Here is a 15,794-nt window from a genome sequence, read left to right on the forward strand (position 1 = left end):
CCAAGAGAAGCAAAACTTTGACATTTCTCTTGGATATATTAGACTTTCAGACCTCCAACCCACATCTGGAAAGAACACTTCAAAATTAACTTGATGTTACTTTTTAAACTCAAATGGCCAGCAATGAGATACTTAGTAACTGAGATCTGAACATGACAGAGTCAACCGAATGTTAGAAATGAAATGAAGTATTCAAAGTTTATCATCTTCGATGTGAAGAAAGAAGCATGGAACAAAAGATGCATTTGCCGCCTCTGCCCTGTAATTCGTGAACACCATACTTTCTCTCCTTATGTCACTCCAGGGAAGCGAAAATAAGAATTTTTTAAAAGCTTGCTAAATTCAAATATGACCGTTTCATCTAGATTTCTATCGATTCTCCCCAAAATTTCTTTTCATTAAAAAAAAAAAAATCAGAACAACAGATTTAAGCCTACAGTAGTTTCTATAGACTACACCTAGATTACTTTGCTCTAAACGCCAAGGAAAATGTTTACGATTTCAAGATCCACTCAGAAGCAAATACTGTATCTGCAATGCGTAAGCTTTTCGTTGGCAAGACCAGTCAATATCAGAGAGCATGCAAGGTTTAAAAGGTTGGGTGGATGAAGGTTAAAAGCTAATAATAAATTACTCAAGAAACATTACTTTCCACCGAGCCATAAAATGATTTCGGTCCTACAATCCTAAAGAACCAGAGGGGTTTCTCGTTTCCGTAGAGGACATCTAACCCTCCACAGTCTAAATGACCGTCAGAAAAACTGCACCAAGGCACCAGGGGCCGCAGAGACGGAGATTTCTAACACTGGGTGAGCCCGCGGTCACAAATCTCATCACGATTTCACCTTTGGGTGAAAAGGTGGGAGGGAAACAAGAAGTTTCAGCCTCGGCTCCACTGGAAACAGACAACGTCGAAAGGACCCTGGGAGGAGGCGGAAAGGGGCGAAGTCGTGGTGTCCGCGGTGCAGCATCAGAGAATCGGGATCTTGGAAACGGGATGCGGAGGAGTGGGCTCTTATGTAAGCACACACCAAAACTGTGCGTGCACCCCCCGCCTGATGCACATCTGAGCACAACGCACACGTACACACAGCATCTCACCGGGGTGCAGCCCCAGCTGCGGGCGCCGCAGAGTAGGGTGGAATGACCCTTCGGCCCGTCTGCACGTCCCTTCAAATCAGTGCAGCCACCACCATGGGCTGCAGTGGGAGCTGCCCAGGCCCAGGTGCCCCGCCCGGGACCGAGCCTGGCTTCGCCGGGGCGCCCCCAGCGCGTGCCCACAACCTCCTGCGCCCCAGCTCCGCGCGCCCGACCCCCAACCTGAACCCCACGCCCCGACCCGGCTCCCTGTGGTCGGACCCGACTCCCCGCATCCCGGCTGGAATCCCAGCATCCGGCCCGACTCCCGCACCTGGACCAGAATCCCCGCACCCAGACCCGAATCCCGCACCGGCCCGGCCCCGGGGCTTACCTCGCCCGGCCCAGACCCCGCCGCCGCACAGCAGCCCGGCCAGCAGCAGCCGGGCGGCCGGAGCCAGCGCGGGCGCGGGGCGACGCAGCATCGCCGGCCAGGGGCGGGAGCGGCAGGGAGGCGCGCGGGACGACCAGAGGGGCTCTAGGGGCTCTCGGGGCTCTCAGGGCTCTCGGGGCCCAGGGTCGGCTGCTCCGCGGCGCGGCGAGCTCCGGGGTCCGAGGAGGAGCCGCCGCCGCCGTGACGCTGGGCCGCGCGCTCGGGCCGCGCCGCCCTCCCCGCCTCGGAGCAGCGCCTTGCTGGAGGCAGCGGCAGCAACTAAGATGGCGGCGGCGCTCTCTCTCGGGTCCGGCGAGGGTACCCGGCCGGGGGCGGGGTGGCGGCGGGAGGGGCGGGGATGGGGAGCGACGCGAGGCGCGCGCGCGCGATGGACCCCGGGAGCGCGCGAGCCCGGGAGGGGCGGGGGAGGAGGGAGAGGAGGGAGCGCGCGCGGCGGACCCGGGAACGAGCGCGCGCCTGCGAGCCCGTCGGCCCCGCGTGGAGCTCGCACCCGCGGGGACGCGCCTGGGGTGGGTTCCGAGCGGCCGGGAGGGTCCCGGGGTGGGGTCCGGGGGACGGCAACCCTTTCCCCGGTTGCCGCCCGAGAGCCTCAACTCCGCGTCCCCGCGCGCGCTCCCGGGCTCCTGAGGCCGGGCGAGCGGTACCCGGGGGCCGCGCCTCCTCCTCCACCCCAAGGACTCATCCTTCCCACTCCCTCCCCGAGGAGCGCAGACCCGGGCGGGCGAGTGCGGCCCAGGGCCCGAGTCACTTCGGGCAGGTCGCGTGGCCTCCCAGAACCTCGGGATCCTCTTCTGCCCAGTAAGGGGATGAGAGGGGTCGCGAAAGGGTGTCCAGGAGACGAGGCCAGCGAAACGCGCCTGGCAAACAGTCAAGGGCCGCGCAGCACGAGCCGCCCCGGCTCCCGCCCTGGGACCTGCCCCCGGGGAGTCTGTCCTGAATTCACTGAAGGAGTCTATTTGTGACTTTCCAAAGGCGGCTGTTCTGTGCGCTCTTTCTCAGTGACATACTGTGATGCTGGTTCTTAGAAATGCGGGGGTCCGTATGGATACAGAGGACAAAGAGGTAGCTTACGCATGTAATCCCAGCACTTTGGGAGGCTGAGGCAGGCGGATCACCTGAGGTCGGGAGTTCGAGACCAGCCTGACCAACATGAAGAAACCCCGTCTCTACTAATAATACAAAAATTAATTGGGCATGGCGGTGCATGCCTGTAATCCCAGCTACTTGTGAGGCTGAGCCACGAGAATCACTTGAACCCGGGAGGCAGAGGTTGCAGTCAGCCGAGATGGCACCACTGCACTCCAGCCTGGGCAACAAGAGGGAAACTCGGTCTCAAAAAAAAAAAAAAAAGAGAGAGAGGACAAAGAAGCCCTCCCCATCTACCGTGGATCCCTACAGGGATCTGGGGGTCCTCCCATTTTCCCAGCGTCCTGGGGTCCCCTCCTCCTCCTCTGCTGGACCCCTGGCACCCTCCACAGTGGAGGAAAGGCCTGGAACAGTCGTGGAAGGGCGTGTGTGCCGGCACTGTACCCTATGAGACACTATTGGCTCCATTTTGCAGATGAGGAAACTAAGAAAGGTAAAATGACTTCCCTCGTTGGGACAACTGTTATGGAAAGAATCAGCCCTCAACGACAGGACGTTCACAGTAGATGGACACCAACGGCAAAAAGCTGAACACTATAATGTTCATTTTTCGAGACTGCTGGAAGAGCTATCCATGAATGTCATTGCTCTAGGTGGGGTGGTGGAGACTGGTTTGTGGGGCGCGGAGGACTGATTTAGGAGAGTAGTGGGCAAAGAGCCCAAAAACGTAGATTGAGGCCAGATTGCGGGATGGACATGATCATACCAACAGGAAGACCTGGGAGGGCTGGAGACAGAGGTGTGATGTAACCTGGGGAAGGCTTCAAAAGCAATCTAGAATCCACCTCCCTGCCCCGCACACATCCTGCGCCAAAGCCTAAAAATTCCATCTTGCTAATGTCTCTCCTTCCTTCCCCTGCTCCCCCTCCCCTGGGTTGAGGAAGACCTGACTCCCCTTGGCTGGACCCTTCCCAAAGCACCTGCCTGGCACCTGCAGACTCCAGGCCACACCTACCACTCCTTCCAGCCAAGGCTTTGAGTCATCCTCTCCCTTGGTGATGGGTGTTGCTTCTGCCCCTCCTGGAGTTATAAACTCAGCCAGTGCCTCCCTGCTGCCACCTCATCAGGTCCAGACCTCTCTGCCGGGCTTCCCACCCTCCGCCCAGCTGACCTCAGGGCATGCTGTCTGCCACTGCCTCCTCTTATTCATTCCCTGCCCAGGGCCGACATCATACTTCCTCCTCCACCCCGGCCTCAGGTCCTTATAAGGAGCCTCTGGACTGTCTCCTTCAGGAAGTCCTCCTGCCAGCCCTCCCTCCCCAGCCCCCAGTGACTCTAACCAAACAGTTCAGCTTTCTAATCTGCTGCCTGTGCTGTGGACTGACTGACTAATCCATCAGTGTCCTTTTCTCCTCCCCACTGTATTCCAGTGGGAAGGACCCAGATGGTCTAGTCAGACAGGACTGGACTGCAGTGCTGGCCTCTGTGACTGCAAATGACCTTGGACAGGTTATGGAACTTTCAGAATCTCTTTCCTCACCTGCGAAATGGAACAATATGTACTTCTTGGAGTTGTGAGAATTAAATGAAACGATGCCACATAGGTCTGGAAATACCAGGCTCTTTGTGGCACATAAATGAAAGTGCCACATAAAGCCTGGTATTTCCAGATATATGAGTTTCTCTTTTTCCCCTCAAGAAGAAGCCTTCTGTGCTTCTAGTATACCAGTGAACACAGTAGGTACTCAGTAAACAGTGATGAACTCAATGAATTGCTGAGTTAGGTTTTATTATTATGGAGCTCACATCTCAGAGGGTGAAAAAAAATGTACCTTGTAGATTTCCAGGGACTTTCGAGATGTGCACAACATAAAATGGAAAGGCATAATCTCAGAACTATCTTTTCAGTCCACAGGCTGATGATGCCAAGAGGGGAAATTTAATGTGTTCAGTTCTATTAAAAACACAAACAAAAGCTCTTCAGTGTCTGGAATCCTGATCCCTTTATCTTCTCGCCCTTACTGTCCCTTAAAGAAACAAAGAGATAGATCAAAAAGGTCCAGCGTCAGGTGGGGTGGACAGACGGCTTGGTGAGCAAACCGCACCTGCTGGGATTTCACCCACATGAGAGTGAGTCCAAATACAAGGCTCAGCTTGAAAGTCTCAGAAGCAGGGGAGCCATTAAACTCGGGTTCTGCTCTGCCTGACAATAGCCTCAGCCACATTGGCACATTTCAAAGGTTTCCCCCATTATGGATTAGTTAATCCTCCAAATGGCCTTAAGATGGGGATCGATTCAGGCTTATGCTATGGTTAGCTGAAAGAGAGGACTTGCCTGAGCTGAGCCAGCCACTGATAAAGCAGCAGCATCAGGGTCCTGGAGCCACGGGGAATGAGGCATCACCCAGGCCTGTCCTGAGCGGGGAACACAGATTTGGGGATAAGGAGGTGGCTTTGTTAGCTGGTGGAGGAAGATCTGTTCTTTTGAATGTATACTGAATCTATCTGAGACAGTAGATAAAGTGAACACAAGAAAATTTTCCAAGATGCTGCAACTTTTGAGATGACTGTTGCTGATACCATATCATGATAATAATATATCATCTGTGCCTCTAGCAACCCTTTACAGAAGGTACTTTGGACCGGGTACAGTAGCTAATGCCTGTAATCCCAACACTGTGGGAGGCTGAGGCGGGCAGACCACTTGAGGCCAGGAGTTCGAGACCAGCCTGGCCAAAATGTCACAACTCTGTCTCTACTAAAAATTCAAAAATTAGCCAGGCGTGGTGGTGGGCACCTGTAATCCCAGCAACTTGGGGGCCTGAGGCAGGAGAATCACTTGAACCTGGGAGACGGAGGTTGCAGTGAGCTGAGATGGCGGCACTGCACTCCAGCCTGGATGACAGAGCAAGACTCCAACTCAAAAAAAAAAAAAGGTACTTTCATTTTTCCTATTTTACAGATGAGGAAAATATCAAATTTGCTCAAGAGTACATTGCTAGAAAGTTGGACCCCTGAGATTCAATTTCATGTCCATCTGAGCCCAAAACAGTGCCTTAGCCTCAGCGCGAAATTACCCCACAGATACCAAAATAACCCCCGCACAGGATCCCACAGCTTGGCGCCAGCCTGCTCCCCAACAGTGAGAAGCTAGGCCTTCGAGCAAGCCCTGGCTTTGCCACCTCCGGCTGTGCAGTGCGAGGGAGGCTGATCTCACACCTCGAGTTCCTCACCAGGGACATGAGTTCCCAGGCCCAGGGTTGCCGTGAGGATGAAATGAGATCGCAGGCAGGAAAGCTCTTAGCCAGCAATGCAGGGATGCGGAGCCATTGTCAGGCGGGTGTGTTATTACTGTTTTGCACAGTGGGCTTGGCGGGTGTTTGTGGATGGAGCCTAGGCAGGTAAGCAGTTATTACAGCCGCTTTCCTAATGACGTGCCCGGGAACAAACCCACTTGAGGGCAGCAGCAGGAGAAGGTTATGAGAATCTTAATGAAAGCAGCTGATTAGGAACTCCTGGAAGTTCTTTGCTGAAAGGACCACAGCCCCCAGAACCACCACCCGGGTCCCCCAGAACCCCAGAAAGTACAAGGTGTGGCCCCATCTCTGTGTTCTGGTGTCCCGGCCAGGTCATTTTGTTGCTGTTAAAAGGGATAATTAACGAGAAGCAAAATGATGCTGTGCTTAGGAACAAGGACCCTGGTTGGACAGAATGGAGCAAACGCATTTCTGTCCACGTCCTTCCTTTTGGTAAAATTTCAATTGAATTTTGCTTCATAGTATATTAAATATTGGATTGGTCGTGGTGGCTCATGCTTGTAATCCCAGCACTTTGGGAGGCCAAGGCAGGCAGATCACTTGAGGTCTGGAGTTTGAGACCAGCCTGGCCAACATGGCAAAACCCAGTCTCTACCAAAAATACAAAAAAAAAAACCAAAAAACGCTGAGGCCAGCAGATTACCTGAGGTCAAGAGTTTGAGACCAGCCTGGCCAACTTGGCAAAACCTCAAATTTAGTCGCTACTAAATATACAAAAATTAGCCAGCCATGGTGGCATGCACCCGTAGTCCCAGCTACTGCTTGGGAGACTGAGGCAGCAGAATCACTTGAACCCCAGGAGGCGGAGGTTGGAGTGAGCTGAGATTGTGCCACTGCACTCCAGCCTGGGTGGCAGAGTGAGACTCCGTCTCAAAAAAAAAAAAAATTAACCAGGCAGGTGCCTGTAATCCCATCTACTTGGGAGACTGAGGCAGGAGGATCGCTTGAACCCTGGAGGCAGAGGTTGCAGTCATCAACTACACTCCAGCCTGGGTGACAAAGCGAGACTCTGTCTAAAAAATAAAAAATAAATATTTTTATGGTTCCAAAGTCATATCTAGAAAGCAGGGTGTTCAGAGAAGTCTAGATCTATTACTGTTTCCTCCTCCCTACCTCCTCCTTCCTTTATAAGTTACCATTTCTTCTATTTTTAGTTTATCTTTCCATTGTGTGTGTGTGTTTCTTTTTTTTTTTCTTTCTTTCCTTTTTTTTTTTTTTGAGACAGTCTCACTCTCTCTCCACGCTGGAGTGCAGTGGTGTGATCTCAGCTCACTGCGACCTCCACGTCCTGGATTCAAGCGATTCTCCTGCCTCAGCCTCCTGAGTACCTGGGACTACAGGCACCCGCCACCACATCCAACTAATTTTTATATTTTTAGTACAGACGGGGTTTCACCATATCAGCTAGGATGGTTTTGATCTATTAACCTCATGATCCGCCCGCCTCAGCCTCCCAAAGTGCTGAGATTACAGGCATGAGCCACAGCACCCAGCCTCCATTGTGTTTTTTTGTTTGTTTGTTTTGAGATGGAGTCTTGCTCTGTCTCCCAGGCTGGCGTGCAGTGGTGCGATCTTGGCTCACTGCAAGCTTCACCTCCCGGGTTCAAGCGATTCTCCTGCCTCAGCCTCCTGAGTAGCTGGGGTCACAGGTGTGGGCCACCACACCAGCTAATTTTTGTATTTTTAGTAGAGATGGGGTTTCACCATGTCGGCCAGGCTGGTCTCTAACTCCTGACCTCATGATCACCCACCTCAGTCTCCTAAAGTGCTGGGATTACAGGCGTGAGCCACCACGCCTGGTCCCATATTTTTTTTCTAAAAAAAAAAAAAAAAAAGGGTCTTGCCCCATCACGCAGGCTGGAGTACAGTGGTGATCAAACCTCATTGCAGTCTCGAACTCCTGGGCTCAAGCGGTTCTCCTGCCTCAGCCTCTCCAGTCACTGGGACTTCAGGTGTGCAACCCCCACACCCAGCTCAGCGTTTGTTTTCCTAGCTGCGTAGTGCTGTCTCATATGGACTTACCAGAGTTTATTTAATCAATCCCCCTTACTCAGGAATATTTTCCCCTGTGGGTGGGTCATTTCTAATCTTTTGCTTTTACAGAATGCTGCAGTGAAGCCTTTTTGTACCTTTTGCCATTCGTGCCTCTTTCTTTTTTTTTTTTTGAGACAGAGTTTCGCTCGTTACCCAGGCTGGAGTGCAATGGCACGATCTCGGCTCACCACAACCTCCGCCTCCTGGGCTCAAGCAATTCTCCTGCCTCAGCCTCCCGAGTAGCTGGGACTACAGGCGCGTGCCACCATGCCCAGCTTATTTTTGTATTTTGAGTAGAGACGGGGTTTCACTTTGTTAACCAGGATGTTCTCGATTTCTTGACCTCGTGATCCACCCGCCTCGGCCTCCCAAAGTGCTGGGATTATAGGAGTGAGCTACCGCGCCCGGCTCGTGCCTCTTTCTACCTGTGTAACCTTGGGTGAGGTCTTTTACCTCTCCCATCTCAGCATCTCCGTCTGTAAAACAAGGACGAGCCCTCGCCACTGGGTGGCTGAGGAAGAGGTGAAGTGATGTGCACGAGGCAGAGCAGGTGTTAAACAGCATCTGCTGTCACTAGTACCCATTACTGTTCATGGCTGGGAGCCTTAAGCTATTCTGGCGGTGGCAGCAACCCTGACTTAAGAAGGAGCACGTCGGGCCAGGCACGGTGGCTCACACCTGTAATCCCAGCACTTTGGGAGGCCAAGGCCGGCGGATCATGAGGTCAGGAGGTTGAGACCATTCTGGCCAACATGGTGAAACCCCATCTCTACTAAAATACAAAAAATTAACAGGGTGTGGTGGTGCACACTTGTAGTCTCAGCTACTCAGGAGGCTGAGGCTGGGGAATTGCTAGAACCCAGGAGGTGAGGGTTGCAGTGAGTCAAGATTGTGCCACTGCACTCCAGCCTGGAGAAAGAGCAGACTCTGTCTCAAAATAAGAGAAAAAAACAGGCTGGGTGCAGTGACTCACACCTGTAATCTCAGCACTTTGGGAGGCCGAGGCAGGCGGATCACAAGGTCAGGAGTTCAAGACCAGCCTGGCCAATGTTGTGAAACCCTGCCTCTACTAAAATACAAAAATTAGCTGGGCCTGATGGCAGATGCCTGTAATCCCAGCTACTCAGGTGGCTGAGGCAGGAGAATCGCTTGAACCTGGGAGGTGGACGTTGCAATGAGCCAAGATGGTACCACTATACTCCAGCTTGGTGACAGAAAGAGACTCTGTCCCCAAAAAAAAAATAAAAAAGAAAGGGCACTTCTGTGGTCTCCATGGAGTCAGGATGGGGGCTCTGGGCTTGTTTCAGACTCTAATGCTCTCTACGGCTCTCCATTTGCAAAGGAAGAACTAACAGCGTTCCCAAGCATGAAGCATCGGCTATTGCTGGCTGGTGAATTTCCAGGGAAGGAAAATGTCGCCTTCCCCAGAGGCCAGGCAGCTCATTTCTGCACCCCAAAGGTGGGACGAGGATTGGGGTTTTGTGTGCTCATGCTCCCTCCCACTGCAAAACCAAAGGCAACACACAGCATGTTCCTCTTCCCTCTGTGGATGGGCAGCCGGGGGAGGTCCCGTGTGCGTGTGTGTGTGTGTGTGTGTGTGTGTGTGTGTGTGTGGTGGTGGGGAGGCGGCGGCTATTTTATTCTGCAGCATGAATTATACACCCAACGCACTAGGCAGCACACACAACATGCAGGCAAACGTGATCCCTATCCTCTGGGGATACACAAGCCAAACACGACGCGCCTGTCCGCACACAGCACCCCAGCGGCGGAGGACTGGGCTGGGTTTCCCGGGGGGAGCAAAAGAGGAGGGAAGGGCTGAGCCAGAAGGGGCACAGCCTCCCCTACGCTGCAGAAGAAACAGGGCCAGAAAGGGCACAGCCTCCCCTACGCTGCAGAGGAAACAGCACCAAGCTTAGAGTCAGGAGACTCGGGTTCTATCCATCGCTCTATGATACATGTTGGAACTGGGGGAGGCTGTTGGGTAAGGCGGTTTAAAAAAAAAAAGAAAAAAAAGCAATGTCTTATATGGTCTTGATTTAAATAGACTTAGGTTCCAGTTACTAGCAGAAAAGACCAGACAACCTGATCACTCTGAGCTTCAGTTTCCCCACTCATAAACTGGGCATAATAATAATACCTCCTTGGACTGGGTGCGGTGGCTCACACCTGTAATCCCAGCACTTTGGGAGGCCGAGGCAGGTGGATCACCTGAGGTCAGGAGTTCGAGATCAGCCTGGCCAACATGGTGAAACACCATCTCTACTAAAAATACAAAAATTACAAAGACATGTTGGTGGGCATCTGTAATTCCAGCTACTCGGGAGGATGAGGCAGGAGAATCGCTTGAACTGGGGAGGTGGAGGTTGCAGTGAGCCGAGATCGTGCCACCGCACTCCAGCCTGGGCGACAGAGCAAGACTCCATCTCCAAAAAAAAAAAGAAAAGTCTAAGGAGGGGCTGGGCGCAGTGGCTCATGCCTATAATCCCAGCACTTTAGGAGGCAGAGGTGGGCACATTTCCTGAGGTCAGGAGTTCGAGACCAGCCTGCCCAAACATGGCCAGTATGGTGAAACCCCACCTGTACTAAAAATACAAAAACTAGCCGGGCACAGTGCCTGGCACCTGTAATTCCAGCTACTTGGGAGGCTGAGGCAGGAGAATCACCTGGACCCAGGAGGCAGAGGTTGCAGTGAGCTGAGATCGCACCACTGCACTCCAGCCTGGGTGACAGCGGGAGACTCCGGCTCAGGAAAAAAAAAAAAAGAAAAGTCTAAGGACATGATGATGCTATCATAACTACTTTCATGTAGCACGTCAGCATTTGCATTTGTGAGTATACTCTCTTCTTCAAAGAGCTTCTATATGTATTTATGTCGAACAGTAATCTCCTGGATAGAGGCTCTTATCATTCCCCTTTAACTGGTGGGAAGCAGGAGTTTAGAGGGGTTGAGGCTTGTCAAGGCCCTTCAGTTGACCTGGCACAGTGGCTCACACCAGTAATCTCAACTCTTTGATGAGGCTTAGATGGGAGGATATCTTGAGGCCAGGAGTTCAAGACCCGGCTGTGCAATACAGTAAAACCTCATTTATTTAAAAAAAAAAAAAAAAAAAAGTTGGCTGGGCATGATAGCAAGTGCCTGTAGTCACAGCTGCTTGGGATGCTGAGGCAGGAGGATCACTTGAGCCCAGGAGTTGGAGGCTGCAGTGAGCTATGATGGCACCACTGCTCTCCTGCCTAGGTGTCAAAGCAAGACCCTGTCTCTGATAAAAGACCTTCCAGCTTACAAGTACCAGAGCCAGGCCTCGGATGAGGCTTCCATGGCTTTTTGGTGCTTTTTCCTTGACCTTGGAGCTCCCTAGACCGGAAAACTTCAAGAATCAAGAGCCAAACTTCAGGACTCCTGGGCCTCTGCAGCCTCTCGCCCATGTAGTTGTTTGGGGACACATTCTTTTTCCTCCTTCCTCTTCTGGGTAACAGGGCGTAACCCCACCCTGCCCCCAGAGATCTAGAAATACAAACACAGACCACCATTGTTCTGTGGACTGCCCTCCAGGAAGCAATCTGCATCCATTTTCTGATTTCATGCTGGTGCCCATCCCATACACTGAATACAATTAGTATTATTATTATTTGTTTATTTTTTTTTAGATGGAGTCCCACTGTCGCCCAGGCTGGAGTGCAGTGGCGCACTCTCGGCTCACTGCAACCTCCGCCTCCTGGGTTCAAGCGATTCTTCCGCCTAGCCTCCCGAGTAGCTGGGACCACAGGTGCGTGCCACCACACACGGTTGATTTTTGTATTTTTAGTAGAGACGGGGTTTCACCATGTTGGCCAGGATGGTCTTGATCTCTTGCCCTCGTGATCCGCCCGCCTCAGCCTCCCAAAGTGCTGAGATTACAGGCATGAGCCACCGCGCCCGGCCAAAAAAAATTTTTTTTTAAAACCACATCAACATAATAACACATGGAGCGCAGGTGTCCGGCCCATTGTGAGTGCTCAGTGAATGGAGGCTCTCATTCTAGCTAGGACCGTTGCTGGGCTTCCCACAACCCCCAGGGCATGCACAGGGTAGGTGTGGCTCACCCTCCTCCTCTCTCTACCTGCAAATCCTTCTAGTTATTTGAGTCCCTGAGGACGGAGTCCCTGAGTCTCTGATGAGGGAGACTCAGCTACCTGCCTTCCTCCTAGAGCCTACCCACCCTGTGAACCTGACCCACGCCCCAGGCATCTCCACCTGCCACTGCCCCATTCATTCCCTGTCCAGCCTACGAGAAAAGCCAGGAAGGGAACCCTTACCCAGGGAGGGACTCCTGTGCACACTCTGTTGCCAGCAACCCCCCAGGGCCTTGCTTTCCAGTTCCCCTTGGACCTGAAGGGGCAGGAGGAAGGGAGGGCGATTCCTGCTTCCTCTCCCTTCTCCTTGCTCAACCGGCCTCATTGAAGTTGCAGTGCTGGGGCTTTGATCATCAGAGGGCACTGATATAGGGGATGCAAATGAGAAGACTGCCGGTCTGAGGAAGACAGGCTTCTCCCCTGACAGCAGTGGATAGGGCTCTGAGAATTCTCAATGAGCCTCCCTGCAGCTGGCTTAGCAGGAGCCATGAGCCAGCCCCAAGCAGCCTGGGAAAGGCAGGGAGGCAGACTGCAAGCGCACTGGAGCAGCACGGGCCCCTCGGCCTCTGCCCAGACCACGGGAAGCTGGGATGGCCTCGTGGCCCGGAGAGGGGTGGTGCTGAGGAGTCTGTGAATCCCCTTCCTCCCCTGGTCCTTGGCGGCACAGGCCCAGCTGGGAGCTGTGCTGAGTGGGTGAAGAAAGATCACCTGAGCTGCAGGCTGAAGCCTCATTCTGTCCCTGGTCTGCTGCCGCCAAGCCAGGAAGCTGAAGGAGGAGGCAGACGGGCAGGCTGAGGGTAAGGAGACCCCAGACATGATGGAGGGTGGGGGGAGGCTCTGCCTGGTGCCAGCGCTGGGCAAGAGATGCTGCATGTTAAGACCACAGCTGGTGCCAGCTTCCAGGCTGAGCAGGACACCTTCCAACTGCAGGAGGCGAGCACAGGCAGGACCCTCTCCAGAGAGCCTGTCTCTGGGGCCACAGAGACGCAGAGCACTCAGGCCTGCTGCTGAGACAGGCACCAGGAAGAAGGGACATGAGCACCTGTGCTGTAGCCTCGGCCATCTGCCCTGGACCTCTCTGCAAATCTAGGGATGAGGAGAGATGGCAGCCCTGATCATGTCTCCAAAGTCAACCCAGACCTGCCCCCGGGCCCCAAATAGTCCCCACCTGTGTGTGAGTCACACCGTGCAGCAGAGAACACAACGCCTGCAGCACCTGAATCGCCGCCTTCCTGTGCCAAGTGTCTGCCAGGGTGTCTGCTAAGGCCCCAGTCAGGCTGCCACAGTGTTGAGACTTGCAGAAAGGTCTGGAAACCCCGCTTTTGCAGCCTGAAGCTAAGAGGTCCTTGGACACCTTCATCTTGCCCCTAGCCACGAAGGCCAGGCATTGGTGCCCGGCTCTGGACAGGATCCAACCAGGGGGCCCCACTCTCCTGCCCATCTCCACCTCTGAGCTTCCCCTGCAGATTCGCCGTGAGCAGGGTGAAGGGGAAACGGATGGGAAGGTGTTCGTCTTTGCTAACTTGAAAAGGAGCCTAAACAGTGGAGCTCCGTTGCACAACTCCGCAGAGGGTGTGGTTTACGTCCAATTATGTGTGATTAGTGCATTTGTTCTTTGTTCTGTGGCATATTAATTGCAGATCTGGTATTGTGGCAATTAACACAATTATGGGGTCCCTTTCTCTTCCGGCAGGTCGTAAGCCGCCTGCTTTCAGCCAGGGAGTTCGAGCTGGTGAGAGGGAGGGGGACACCCTGGGGGGATGTCCACTGTTATGGGTTCTATTATGTCCCCCCCAAAATTTAGATGTTGAAGTCCTAACCCCACTACCACAGAATGTGACCTTATTTGGAGACAGTGTCTTTACAGAGGTTATCAAGTTGAAAGGCAGTCATTAGGGTGAGCCCTAATCTAATAGGACTGGGGTCCTTATAAAAAGAGGAGGTTAGGACACACTCACAGAGGGAAGACGGCATGGAGAGACGTAGGAGGAAGGCGGCCATCTGCACGCTAGCCGAGGAGAGAGGTCCGGGACACATCCTTCCCCACAGCCTGCGGAAGGAGCCACTTACTGCTTGGGAGTCTGAACAGAGAATGAAAGAAGAAGAGTGAGAAAAGAGAAAGAGAAGGAGAAAGGAGAAAGGGAGGGAGGGAGGGAGGGAAAATTGTAAGGCTGGGCGAGGTGGCTCATGCCTGTAATGCCAGCACATTGGGAGGCTGAGGTGGGCAGATCATTTGAACCCAGGAGTTTGAGACCAGCCTGGGCAAGATGGGGAAACCTCATCTCCACTAAAAATACAAAATTAGCCAGGCACAGTGGCATGCACCTGTAGTCCCAGCTACTCAGGAGGCTGAGGCAGGAGAACTGCTTGAACCCGGGAGGTGGAGGTTGCAGTGAGCTGAGATCACACCACTGCACTCCAGCCTGGGCGACAGAGTGAGATCCTGTCTCCAAAAACATAAATAAATAAATGTTAAAAAGAAAGCATGAACCCTGTTACCTTTTGTTTTGGTTTTGTTTGGAGACAGGGTCTCACTCTGTCCCCTGGAGTACAGGGGCATGGCACCTTAGCCTCTCAAGTAGCTGGGAACACAGGCACATGCTACGACACCCAGCTAAGTTTTTAATGTTTTGTAGAGACAGGGTCTCTCACTCTGGGCTCGAGTGATCCACCTGTCTCTGCCTCCCAAAATGTTAGGACTACAGATATAAGCCACCATACCCGGCCTGTGCTGACACTTTGATCTCAGACCTCCAGCCTCTAGAATTGTTAGAAGATGGATTTCTGCTGTGTAAGCCACCAGTGTGTGGTACTTTGTTACAACGGCCATAGCAACCTAGTAGATGCACCTCTGTCCCAGGCAGTGTCTGCCAGGTGAGACATGGAAGCAGGGATGCGGCCCTGCGTAACTGTCTGTTTAGAAGTCACGAGGAGGGGACTGGGCACGGTGGCTCACGCCTGTAATCCCAGCACTTTGGGAGGCCAAGGCAGGCGGATCACGAGGTCAGGAGTTCGAGACCAGCCTGGCCAACACGGTGAAACCCCATCTCTACTAAAAATACACAAATTAGCTGGGCATGGTGGTGCACGCCTGTAGTCCCAGCTACCTGGGAGTCTGAGGCAGGAGAATCGTTTGAACCTGGGAGGTACAGATGGCAGTGAGCTGAGATTGAGCCACTGCACTGGAGCCTGGGGTACAGAGCTAGACTCCCTCAAAAACAAAAGTCACGAGGAGGGATTGGCTGCCGTAGTAACTGCTCTTCGGCATCTCCCCAGGGTTTGCCCATCAATGCCTCCTCTGTTCTCCTGGTCCCCAGGTCTTTATCCTCCAGGGCATGGCTGCTGGAGTCCCTTCTCCCCTCTGCACGCTTCGATAATTAGTCACCCAGCCCTGCCAATCCTGAATTTGTCACTTCCTTTCCCCTTTGTCTCCTAATCCTGATGGCAGAGAGTTACCTGCCTCGTAAACAGAGTATATGTTATTTTCCAGATTAAACCAATTCTAATAGTCGGGTATCTGTGCAGTGCTTTACAACTGATAGGATTTCCATCAAAGATCTCTTCTCATGAACCTATGGAAGTTGACTTTTTTTTTTCTTTTTTTGAGACAGGATCTCACTCTGTTTCCCAGGCTGGAGTGCAGTGGCGTGATCACAAGCTCACTGCAGCCTTGACCCTCTGGGCTCAAGCAATCTTCCCACCTCAGCCTC

The 15,794-nt window shown here is 53.1% G+C and overlaps 1 protein-coding gene across 3 annotated transcripts in view; it reads right to left on the reverse strand.

Annotated features, from left to right (window-relative positions):
* Positions 1–14,100, reverse strand: part of CLSTN1 (calsyntenin 1) — a 110,816-nt gene extending 96,716 nt beyond the window's left edge. For 2 of the 3 annotated variants that reach the window (XM_064363224.1, XM_064363225.1), the window contains exon 1: positions 1,472–2,370. In XM_064363224.1, coding sequence (XP_064219294.1) covers positions 1,472–1,562 — 91 coding nt within the window. In that variant the 5' untranslated portion in view covers positions 1,563–2,370. Of the gene's footprint in view, positions 1–1,471; positions 2,371–14,042 lie in introns of those variants that run through there. The other variant, XM_064363222.1, reaches the window with a different exon arrangement.
* Positions 14,101–15,794: the final 1,694 nt, after the last annotated feature.

Source organism: Aotus nancymaae, unplaced genomic scaffold, assembly GCF_030222135.1.
Source record: "Aotus nancymaae isolate 86718 unplaced genomic scaffold, 86718_ANA_hifiasm-v0.15.2.pri h1tg000053l, whole genome shotgun sequence".
Classification (NCBI taxonomy): domain Eukaryota; kingdom Metazoa; phylum Chordata; class Mammalia; order Primates; family Aotidae; genus Aotus; species Aotus nancymaae.